The 12,682-nt window shown below is 33.8% G+C and overlaps 2 protein-coding genes across 2 annotated transcripts; one reads left to right on the top strand and one right to left on the bottom strand.

The window, feature by feature from the left end:
- Window positions 1–2,359: 2,359 nt before the first annotated feature.
- LOC120067766 (60S ribosomal protein L29-1) lies at window positions 2,360–2,974 on the top strand. Its single transcript, XM_039019342.1, has 2 exons — window positions 2,360–2,555; window positions 2,652–2,974. The coding sequence occupies exons 1-2, from the start codon at window positions 2,454–2,456 to the stop codon at window positions 2,733–2,735; spliced, it is 186 nt and encodes a 61-aa protein (XP_038875270.1). The 5' UTR covers window positions 2,360–2,453; the 3' UTR covers window positions 2,736–2,974.
- Window positions 2,975–5,195: 2,221 nt separating this feature from the next.
- On the bottom strand, window positions 5,196–12,361 carry LOC120068470 (dihydrolipoyl dehydrogenase 2, chloroplastic-like). The gene is made up of 15 exons (XM_039020256.1): window positions 11,861–12,361; window positions 11,301–11,447; window positions 10,976–11,110; window positions 10,518–10,626; window positions 9,149–9,273; window positions 7,985–8,110; window positions 7,806–7,886; window positions 7,497–7,559; window positions 7,328–7,402; window positions 7,092–7,170; window positions 6,909–7,009; window positions 6,580–6,693; window positions 6,375–6,488; window positions 5,828–5,899; window positions 5,196–5,593 (listed from the first exon to the last, which is right to left on the bottom strand). Exons 1-15 carry the CDS (start codon window positions 12,161–12,163, stop codon window positions 5,546–5,548), a joined length of 1,692 nt encoding a protein of 563 aa, XP_038876184.1. The 5' UTR covers window positions 12,164–12,361; the 3' UTR covers window positions 5,196–5,545.
- Window positions 12,362–12,682: the final 321 nt, after the last annotated feature.

The raw sequence follows: 12,682 nt of genomic DNA on the forward strand, positions 1-12,682 counted from the left end.
TGTTGTTTTCATTTGACTATTTTTGAGAAATAGGGTGTGGATAAGATAGTCATCCCTTAGGATAAGGGATGAATGACAGATTTTAACTTTTCATTTATAAAAACAACAAATCAACATTTCATTTGTAAAAATGACAAAATGAATAAAAAATAAGAAATAAACAAATTTATAAAAGTCTAAACTACTCGAGCCATACAAGCGAGATTGCAATTGACTTATTAAGAAATATTCATAATTACACTATAATTAAACCAAATATCTAGAGATTATCAGTTTGTCATGTTCTGAACACCACACTGACCTCTTCTCCAATCAAGTTGTCGTCATTTTTCTCTTCGAAATCGACTTCTCCAACAATAATGGCAACACCTCCGACTTGAATTTTGTCTTCATCTCTTACTCCGTCAAGTGTGGCTCCCTCTCCTTCCACCAATACTTCACCATCAACTTCGACTTGTGCTCCTTCTCCACCAATTTTATATATTGCTCCTTTGGAGCCACTAGTGATCACTTCAGTTCCATCTTCTTTTATCTCAACTCCTCCAACACAAGCTCCATCGCCAACCTCAATTCATAGTAATGGTGTCGTGAATAGAATAATTTTCTTTGAATATATCATCGCAACCAAATTTCCTCCGCCTACTACTTCAAATGCGATAAGTTTGTCTTCACTCTTCGCTCTAAATTTTTCAAACCAATTCAAAAATTTGATATTTGATTGTATAAAATATTCAAATTAATTAAACAATCAAAATGCAAAAACATAAAATAAGTTGAAAAAATATTTTAAAAAATCAAAACAAATAAATAAAATGATACTTGAAAACAAATTGGTTCAGGTTTGATATTTGAAAAAAAAAAATGATTTGATGATTTAAAACAGGAGAAATATTTTAGAAAAAAATAAAGATGTGTGATAAAAGAAGAAAAAAATTAGTTACACTAATACATATGAGGGTTTTATAATTATAAAAGGTCTTTTGAAAGTTTTTTGGGATACTTCGATGAGATATTTACATGAGCTACAAATACAAATACCCTGTAATTAGTCTCCAAAATACGCTCAACAAATATACTAAACTTAAAAACAAATAACACTACAATTGAAAATCGATTAACCAGACAATCTAAGTCGCTTTTGAACTTACCCAAAATTGTGTAACAATATTCCAGACCCAAAATATCCTTTGAGAAAGTGAGAGTTGGACTAATAAAAACTTTATCTAAATAATTGTATTCATGAAGAAAGAAATTGAGTTACGTTGGAGTATGAAAATCCCAATTAGAAATTGTCGACTGAAATTACTAACCAATTATGATGTGATGTTGATGTCATGAACGAGAAACTAACAATATTTCAAACTGGTTAATACCGACACCGTCTATATGCTTGACCTACCTTTTCATAGTGGTTCAATAGGAATCACCTTAGAAAGAAGACTTTGCTACTTGAACTATTGGACGATGGTTGATTAACTCGAGTCTTTCATATGCACCAGTGGATTTGGTCGATTAAGTCAAGCCTCCAAAATAGATTTGTCCTTTATTGAGAACAAAAAATAAAATCAGTAAAAAAAAGGATGAAAATTGAAAAAGGTGTTTGAAACAACCGAAACTTCAATGAATCGGAAGTCATGAATGGTTATTTTTATCCCATTTACCATTGAACAAAACTCTTAGTCGTTGAACAGCCATACCAAGAAAGCAATGAAGAAAGCTAGGGTTACGTGTTGTATTTTAATATTTGATGATTGAAACAAATGGATGATAAATATAACATTCAAAATAATTTAAAACCCCATGAATCTTGATTAAGATTAATAGAGAGTATATAAAAATAACAAATCTCGGTTAGAATAATTAATATAATATAATATTTTAAATTTCAAAACAAGATTTGAAAATGAGTTGATTTACAAGATTCAAAAATTTAAAACAACTATTAAATCTTATTTAAAAATTTTTTAAAAAAATACTAAATCACGAGGTTTATGACAAATTATCCAATTTAAATAATGATCTTAGTTGACTTGAAAGTCTATCGGAATATATAATTGAGCAATTAATTATATTCTCATTAATAAAGATGTTGAATTAATTACACGACAATTAAAAAGGACGATAAGGACGTTTTAGAATTTCAGAAAATTGGATCCATATGATATTCATGTATTTTTCTAAAAGGATCTTGCATTTTGTTGTTTTTCCAAATGATAGTGTAATTATGGTTAATTATTCCATATTCCCCATTAAAATTCTCTGGAATGAATTATGGGCCCAAAAAACAAAGCCCATTAAAATCAAAATGAAAGCCCAAATTGAGCTGCCCATTACATTAAATTAGGTCATCAGAAACCCTAGCTTCCTTCAAATCCCTCTCTTCGTCTTCCTATCGATTTCTTCTACGACAGAGATCGGATTTCACTCTATCTTTTGTGCTTTCACGTTCAGAGATGGCGAAGTCGAAGAATCACACAGCGCACAATCAGTCACGCAAAGCACATAAGAACGGTATCAAGAAACCAAGGAAGCACCGCCACACTTCCACTAAAGGGGTATGTGATTTACTCCTACAATCACTTCTGCTCTTGTTCAATTCATTGTTTTTGTTTTTGAAATAGTTTTAATTCGACTTTTCGATTTGTGTATAGATGGATCCGAAGTTCCTTAGGAACCAGAGGTACGCCAAGAAACACAATAACAAAAGTGGGGAAAATGCTTCTGAGGAAGAGTAAACTAGAACGCTATGTAGTCGCCAAGTCTAGGGTTTTTATATTATAAGTTTTTCTTATGTTGAATCTTTTGTTATCGCCCTAATTTTTGTTCAGTAGTATTGCTATTTTGACTCAATGTGGAATCTGTTGCTTCTGAGGCCTGTTTTACGACAATACATTGTCTGATTTGCATTTTTAAGGCTTGAATTATTGGTTACATCTTTACACACAATCAATTTGTGCTGTTGATGCTCTCTTCACTCAGTAAATGCATGTTTAAATGGTGGGTTTAATTACAATTTTTAGTCCTTCACGTTATTGATGTTTGTTGTTTGTGCTTATTTGGGTTGATTGAACTTTTAATTTTGTCTAATATATCTTTTACATAAGTTTAGGATCGGATAGACACAAGTTATCGGACTACACTCAAAATTTGATCCAATGGTTGCAATGGTGCCCATCTTTGCTGCAAAGCGTTTGACTTGTAGCTTTAGATTAGATTTCTATGGTATGATGGGATGAGAGCTTGATTTACTGGGCAACAAGCTTTGCAAATTTGATTTGTAGATGTTTTGGAAGGAACTTTTTTTGAAGTATTATTAGGCTAGGATTCGAATCACAGCCTTGCTAGTTGTTTCTAGCACACTCCTATGTCAATTAAGTTAGACTCGATTTTGCCATTTGGACGGAACTATTAGAGCTGTCTGTTAAGATATTTTCAGAGATGTGTAGCCCGGATTTTGGCTATTAGAGAATTATATAATTTCCTTGGAATCCCCTTTCTAATGGGTTTTTAGGACCATTCTTGCTGACTTTGGTAATGGAATGTTTTTTCCATAGTAAGTTTGCTCCAAAAGTTTTTTTTTCTGTTTTTTTTTTTTGGGGGGTATCATTCATTTACTTTGATTGAATGTTTCTGGGCTTCTTTGATTACAATGTTAGGCTGCGCTATCAAGTTTTTTCTTTATGCCTTTTGTACCCGAAAAGAGGGAAAGAAGCTTTGAGATAATGTGCTCAAGAGCTTAATTGTTAAGTTTTCGTTTGGTAATCATTTGATTTTTTGTTTTTGCTTTTGAAAATTAAGTCTATTTCATCTACATTTCTTACAAATGATCTACATCTTTCTTAAGTACAATAGTTGAATTTTTAGTCAAATTTCAGAAATAAAATCATCTTTTTTAAAATTATTTTTTTTAGTTATCAAAATTTGGCTCAAATTTTTAAACAAAATTTGGAGATAGAAGTAGTGTAAAAAAAAGATTATCAAATAAAGTTTGAATTTTTTGGTTTCAAATTTTATCTGATCATGCTCTGTGTTTGAAGATGGTTATGGTTGAGTTATGAAGTATGAAATTAGTATGTTTGAGTGAGGAGGATGTGTTTAGGATGTAAATTGATAAAATGAAGTTTCTTTCTAAATATGCAAAATAGAGAAAGAGGAGATGGAGTTTTTCATGAATGTGTAAATTTAAATAGTGTGTATTGTTTACTAAGTTGAGTTATTTAATATCAACTTATAAAGTTGGTTAGCTAAACAAATAATATTTTTTAGAAGTCCATATTATAGGATCAACTGCTTGCCTGGTTTTCTTGTTGAACGTGATCTGTATGTCATCACATGTTGGTCTGAACTGCGCTTCTAAATGTAGGTCGAAATATTGATAAACTATGGAGCTAGATTGATAGATTTTAAACAACAATAAAAGTATATTTAAATTAATAAATAAGAATCAACTTTTTTTTTTGTTTGATGAGCTCACACACTTGTCATAATATTAGATCCACATTTGTTAAAAATTATATATTTTGGTTCCCACGCTGATTCTAACATCCTCAAATACACGTATTATAAATAGTTATTTATACTAGTTTCATTTTTTTCCAAAATTCATTGATCAACGAGATTGAAAGTTTATTATTAATTATTTTTTTTAAAAAAAGTTGGACTAAACTCAGTGTCGTAATTTAACCAGAAATATGTCTTGAGGCTTTTGTGCTCAAGTACATATACATTTATTATTGGTGCATATAGCAATGTTGTGGGCATTTCCAGTGATGGATTTCGGTATGTGATTCAAACCCTATGATAATTTACATGGTTGATACTTGGTAGTTCGAGCTTTTTGGTGTGAGATTTAAATCATTAAAATTACTTTTGTCATTTTTAAAATAACTATAAATTATGTTTTCAATCCTTCAAATACTAATTTTGATGATATGGATTTTTTTAGCGATGGATGATATGAAGATAGCATTACATGATAAGGGAAGGTAATTTGAACACTCATCCAACAGATATTTTTCTCTAGCCATGAACTTGCCTAGAGAAGATTGGATAAAATGGAAAATTACACCACAACAAGCATAGTTTAGTTAACAAGATATTCATTGCCTATTATAAGATTTAATTTTCCATCCCACAACCCCCCCCCCCCCCCCCCCCCCCCCCCCCAAAAAAAAAAAAAAAAAAAAAGGCAAACAGAAGTCTAAAATATGTCTGTCAGCTACAATTATAACTTATATGGCTTTGTATTTTTAAATTACTTGTCCAAAACTAAAGGCAAAAAAGCATCTAAAAGAGGAAGCAACTGCAGATTTATGTTCCATTTGCAAGGCATGGATTAAATCAATAATATAAGAATGACAAAAATACTAAAATATTTTGGACCAAACCAACCGCACGATATCTGCTAATTCTCTCAAGACTGTGTTGTTTCTTCCAGTATTGTGATGTTCCTGCTGATCACTCCATCTAGAAATCATGTCGTTTCTCGGAACTCCCTAACAAAAGCAAAAATCTTCAAAAAAGAAGGCTTTGAGCGTGGAGAAGCTTATACTGCGATCGGTTCACTTACTGCGCTCGGAACATGAGCTTCGACCTGTTGAAAATGTCTTTTTGTATAAAATAATGTTTAGCCAAAAAACTAGGGGAGGAGAAGCTAGTTGATGTTTGAAATTAAATCTCATTCAGTGAAGGGGGCTTGTATAATTCATGGACTTTCAGCGCACCAACACAAGAAATGAACAAAATTGTTGTATTTTTGAGTTGGATTCCATTGACATGGCAACTAGTCTTGGAGGTCAAGCCTGATCTACAAAAATATTAAACTGACCTTAGCTGATTTAAATAGTTCATCAAGCACCTCAGACAGGGTTGGATGTGCGTGAACCGCTAATTTAATGTCCTGCACCAATATATTAGATGTCAAATATGAGACAGGATTGGAGAAGATTATGCAACTCAAATGGTCGCTCTAGTCTTTTTTTTTTTTTTGTGGGGGATTGCAGGGGGAATTGCTGAAGTTTGATGGAAGTTGCAATTACACCCTCAAACTTTCCATTATAAAAATTTGGCTTCAAACTTCTACAAGTGTTGAAATTAAACCCCCATATGATAAAAATTGAACCCTCAAACTTATACAATTGCTACAATTATGTAAAAGTTTTGAAAGTCCAGTTTTAACATTTTTATACGTTCGATGGCTCAATTTAAAGTTGAAAGTTGAGGTGTAATTGCAACTATCATCATACTCTAGGGGTTACTTTTGCAATGACATTTTTTTAATCAATATGATTGAATCGCATCTGTTAACCTCATCAGGCATTCCACTTCCGCCATGATTATATATTCTTCTGCTGTGGGGGAGGGGGGCAATTTACCTGAATACGCGTTCCTAGTGCTATTGCATTCGATGCTTCATGGATAAGATCTGCAGCGTGCAATCCAAAAATATGAACTCCAAGTATCTCTCCATTATCGGGTCTATATATTAGCTGGATGAGGCGAAAATAATGAAATTATCACCAACTGAAACCATCGTCAATATACTACTGAAGAAAGGTCTGTAGGATTCAGAAATATAACCTTGGCTAGACCCTCTCCTTCATTTTCTGCAAGGGCCTTTGTGTTTGCCTTAAAACTCGTCTTGGCAACACTTACTTCAAATCCCTCCTTCTGAGCTTTCTCCCTGGCTTGAGGCTGAAATAATTAAATTATGCATTTAGTTGATCATTAGACATTGAAACTTGAAAGTACACATGATCAAATAGGGAAAAGCCTTGATAAGATGTAAATGCAAGAATGCAGTGCTCACTGTTAACCTAATGATGTGAACAAACATAATATAATGTAATCAATATCGATCAATAATGCGGATCGACAAAAAAAAGTTCCCATGCTGAATGTGTTTTTACCTCAGTTAGTCCAACCATACTAATTTCGGGATGAGTGAAACAAGCTGCAGGGACGCTTAAATGATTGAGCACATGATCCCTTCCAGTAACTTGTTCAACCACTGTCAAAAGGTTGGTGCTTCAATGGTTAATTGTTTAGTTGGGGTTTATGGCACAGATAATAATTGACTGGCAACTACTTACCCGAAATGCCTTGTGCACTGGCTGCATGAGCAAGCATCATCTTCCCATTCGCATCACCAATGCAGTACACGTGAGGAACCTACCATGTAAATTACGTACAAACTATGATTTTTTAAAAAAAATTGAATAAATGAAATATCTAAGGATAATTATAGTTTGCATATCTGGATATGGAAACTATGATTATGATGGTAAAAATAAAAGGCTAGCCAAAATAAATTCTATGTACTACATACCAGTTTTCCATTTGCATCTACCACTCTCATGCGCTCATCAACAGGAACGAAACCACGTTGTGTGACCACATTGATCTACAAATAAATTTAAAAAAAGATTTTGAAATTGTTAAATATATATGAACAACTAAAGAAGGTCTATGTTAAATTAGTGCTTGAGGAGGCATACATTCTCTAATCCAAGACCGTTGGTGAATGGGGCCCTTCCAGTTGCAATCAATGCTGCATCTACCTGTTGCAAGCAAAAGAAAGGCTCAATATTTGAAGATAGTATCAGCAATGCAACCAATGCCTTTACAACAGATAACAGCATTTATTCTTGCAATGTAGATGGCATTGAAGAGTTGACGTTAGTTTTCTCATCTACCCTTGATTATCCCCAGATCCTATGAGTATTTGGGAAAACTATATAAAGCAGTTTTCCCACTTGAGCATCATCAGTTTTCCGGTAAAGACAGTTACCAAAAATATGAGTTACCTCTAGAGTATCTTTAAGTTCCTTAGTCTTTGCATCTATAAGCTCTATGGTGACAGGCTTCCCATCCTTTGCTGGAGTAATCTATATAAGAATACCAAAGAAAACACAAGCCAATTTAAAAAAATGCAAAAGATGAGGGGAAAAGGTTTTAGCTGCTGAAGTACAAAACTATGCATAACCTTAGATGCAAATACTCCAGTATGGTAATCAATTTTTCGTGGATTTATTAGAACCCTCTGGGCCAATTTTCCAATCTCGGGATCAAATCCAGGCATAAGCTGATCAAGTGCTTCAATAAAGGTAACCTGCAAAGAGGAACATTATGATGAACTACGTAGTACAAGACATACTAGTCACTGCTTATTCCTTTTAAAAATAAATGAAGAGTTACGTGCCTACATGGTTCACTATCGGTTATAATAGATTGAAGAAAATCCCTGCATCAGTTTTGTTTTGAATACCTGGCTGTCCATTGACAGAAAAAGTTTGTTTTAAATACCTGGCTGTCCTTTGACAGAAAAAGTTTGTTTAAATACCTGGCTGTCCTTTGATAGAAAAAGTTTGTTAATTTTTAGTCCCTTCTATTTTTGTTTGACATCCAAAAGATCCTTTCTTCATGCCCACTACGCCTTTCTTTAAAATATAATGAGAATCAATGAAATAGCATTTCATTATTGGTATGGAACTACAGAAGGGCTGAGGAAGCCATGGAGATTACAGATAACAATTCCACTGTGCCCACTAGGCCTTGTTAAAGCATCTTTATTGAAGAAACCGTATTCCTATCTTCTAAACTTCATTTTCCCTACAAGCGTTGGGTACTTCTAAACTTCATTTTCTCTACAAGCGTTGGGTAAAGATGCATGCAGCAAATTTAATCCAACATTGTTTGGTCCAAACTCATGTTATAGAGTTATAAACCACAAAAAGGACAGCCTCATCAGAATGCTAATCAAAAAGTTCCAAACATACTTGTGATCCCTCTCCCTCCCCCCCGCCCCCAAAGAATATATATATATCAAACCTGAAATAGGAGTGTATTGCCGTCTAGAATATTTAAGAAATGTCCTGAAACTATTTTAAGTTGCCAATTAATTGTTTATATCCAAGAACTCAACTGACATATTTTCCGCAGCACAGTAGGGGAATTAAGATAGAGCAACAAATATTCAACCAAAAACTTATAGTAACAGCCTGACAGATTTAGAAGGGCTTCAACCAATGTTTTCACATTTCTTATTGATTTGTGCATGTCTCATGTAATCAAGAAACAAATACAAATAAGTTAAGATACTGGACAACATTAAGGGTAGGCATTTTAATCTGTAGAGAGGAAGACCAACCTCACTTCCAAGGGCAGTGTACACATCGCTGAACTCAAGACCAATATAGCCACTTCCAACAATGGCGATCCACTCAGGAACAAATTCCAGTTTTAGTGCATGGTCGCTGGTAATAACAGTCTTCCCTGTATAAAACCATCAATTAATTGAGCATCAATCCCTACAAATAATTAAACTTTAAGAAAAATAAAATTAAACCAAAATATTTTTTTTTTTTTTAAAAAAAAAATGATTAATCCCTTTTCTTAGAAACGACAAGATATTTAATCAAAAGAGAAAGAGGATAGCCTAAGTAGAGAGAACCCCCACCCCAAAAAAAAAACCTAAAAGAAAGCTTTCTAGTTGTTTAAAGGTTGTAGTTAAGTGAATATTACTTCAACAAGAGGAAGTTAGCTGCACATTTTTTAAAAAATAAATAAATAAAATAATAAAATAAAATAAAAACCCATTTGAAGACTATCTGAAAATTAATCACTACAAGCATGTGTCCAAAGAGATGACTCGGCACTCAAAGAATGTGAAGTTTGTCATGTGCTGTAATGGTGAATATAAAATGAATTTTTCAAGTACAACTATCCACTTCACTCATGAGAATAAAGTTGTATGCATCCCCACTGCATCTACGGTTTTTCATTCACTAATTACGGTATTCTTTTTTCTTTTTATGAGTTATTCACTAATCACTACTCACTTTTGTTGTAGAGGAATTATGTTCAATGAGTAGTAAATTCTAACATCTTAACTTGCAGGATAATACTGTCAGCAAACAGCATTGATATCCAAGTCAAACATATATAATACTTCAATCATCTTTAAAAGTGCTCATACAATTAGTTAAAGTCAACAATTCTAAGTTATATCTAAATGCACCTACTTTCTCCAAATTCTGGGTAGAGTGCCAACTCAAAAGCAAAGTGGGTTACCTAACTCCACCAAATTCTGAGAAGAACTATTAAGAAAATTATTTTCTCAACAAAAGAAAGAAAGGAGTACATTCCATCATCTCACTTGAGTCAGACTGCAATATAGTTCAACGCTATTAATTTTAAAAACAAATCTAGCATTTTGCTACAGTTTCATACCCCTGAATTTAAAACTTTGTTTCATGGACATTTATATTATAGATCCAATGATGATATGAAATTAATATTTACCACTTCCATAAATGTTTTTGGAAATCTCTGACCTTATCTGGTGTAATTTTAAGTAGTCGTGTGATTATGATCCAATGACTGAAAAGTTAAGAGTCAACAACTTCATTCAAATTTGAGTCTTTCCCATGACTTTGTACCCAAGATTTCAAGAACTCAAATAACTGATACACTTCAAACTAATCATGGACGAGAAAAGGAGGAAGATTAATGTTTACCATCGACTTCAATGCCCTTGGGAACAAAAGGGACAGAACCAGTGGCAATGATTATGTCTTTTGCAGTAACTATTTTGTCAGAAGAACCAATCTGCACCTTTTGAGGGCCCTAAAAAATTCAACCAATGCCATGAGATAAATTAGTGAAATGGACATCCGTGGAAAAATCAATCGCTTTATATTATATGGGGGAATCAATTGGAAGGTGTAATCTTGATGGCTAAAAATTTTCAGGAAGTATGTTTAAAATTCAAGATGAAAAATTCCAAGGAATGGATCAAGTGATCAAGTTCAAGAATCAAGAAGACAAGAACCAACAATTTTATCAAATAGATCAGGGGGTTAATGTCTCAATACATTACAATTTGACTGATGACATGAGAAACAATAATTGCCACAAATTCATCTAAAGGTATCCAGGAAATAAACTCTCTTCTTGAACACACAAGTAAACTTACCAAAATTGTACCAACGCCTGTCAATATATCCACTCCAAGGGCTTTCATTGAGTTGGTCAAGTTATTACGAATTTTTGAGGCAAGGTTATTGGCATGATCAGCCACTCCTTGTCTATCATATCCAGCAGCTGATACCTATAGACAAGTTAAAAAGAATGGGAAGAAGTCAGAAGATTAATAGTAGTTAAACGACTCCAATCGACCAACGGTAAGGATAGAAAATGCAGTTGTTAAATAGGCACATATGAATAGCAATGATCCTTCAAAAAGATAACTAATATGTACTTCTTCAAGTTCAAGATCTCTGATTCGGTAAACTCAGTACCTGCAAACCCAAAGCCTTCAAGTGATGTTCATTCTGAAGTTCACGCATCCTACCACTTACAGCCAGAAGAGCTTTAGAAGGAACACATCCTCTGTTTACGCAAGTTCCACCCACCACATCTCCCTCCACAATGGCAGTTTTCAGACCCTGCAAGAATAGTATTCTACAGAATTACACCCATTTCGTATGTACGATCATTACTAGTGCCAATCAAATGGACAGACTGGATTGAAGTCATATATCACGAATATTACCAAAATATTTAAATTTTCGGCAAAATTCATTTACCATATTGTCATTAAACAGTGATAAAATGACAAGGGCTGTATTAAAGCGACAAAAACATAAGTAGAAGATACAAGCAGAAACGGTTTGAGCTGGCAACAAAAAACAGAGTCGAGCTACGGTTGGAAACCCTTTTCAATCAAACGAGGGATAAATGTAATTGAATAACAACGATCTGGGTTAACGTAACATACGCACGAGAATTGATACAACCAACTAAACTAGAGCTTCCTTAAGAAATGAAAGAAACGAGCAACCAAAGCTACTTTACTGACCTTCTCAACAGCATGAAGCGCTGCTCCATGACCACCAACACCAGCTCCAATAATGAGCAAATCGTAGTCGAATTTGGAGGGACTTCCATTGCCGGAGAGAGCAGCAGAGACTTTCCCCCTGGAGCTAGAGCCAGCGGAGATGTGAAGTCTGTTGGAATGAGAGCGCTTGAAGGATGAAAATCCGAGGGCCTCACGCCGGAGGCCGCAGAAACGGAGATTGATGGGAGCGAAATCAGTGGGGGAATTTGATCTGAGAGGGGCGAATGAAGAGGAGGAGATTGAAAGGGAGATTGAGGACTGCATTTCGAGATTGATATGGCGGAAGAATCGAAAGGGGAATGAAGGAATTTGAGGAAGATGATGTGAAGAACAGAGATCTGAAGAAGGGAGTGGGAAATGGTTTTGGAAGAACAGTTGGAGAAAGTAAGCCTCGAAGAATCCGTTGAGAGCGGGCGGATATAACTAAGGGCGGCGGATAGACATGTAGCCATTTTGCTGTCCTACCTGACCATTTTTACTACTATGCGCCTTCTGAACCCATAGCTTGTGAAAATTTGGAGCGTAACAACATAATTACCTTTTTTTTCGTTTTTAAAATTACTTACTATCTGTTTGGTAGAGGAAGCGGATTTCATTTTAAGCTTTTAGATTAACTAAATTTTATAAATATATGTTTGATAGATCATTCGAATTCTATTTTTTCAAATTATTTTTAATTTACGTGATTTAAACGGTATAAATCTTGAAAATAATATCGGTATATTTTTATTTTATCTAGATTTCATAATTATATTAAATAAGGATTAAAAAACATTTACAAAT

This window comes from Benincasa hispida, chromosome 12, assembly GCF_009727055.1.
Source record: "Benincasa hispida cultivar B227 chromosome 12, ASM972705v1, whole genome shotgun sequence".
Classification (NCBI taxonomy): Eukaryota; Viridiplantae; Streptophyta; class Magnoliopsida; order Cucurbitales; family Cucurbitaceae; genus Benincasa; species Benincasa hispida.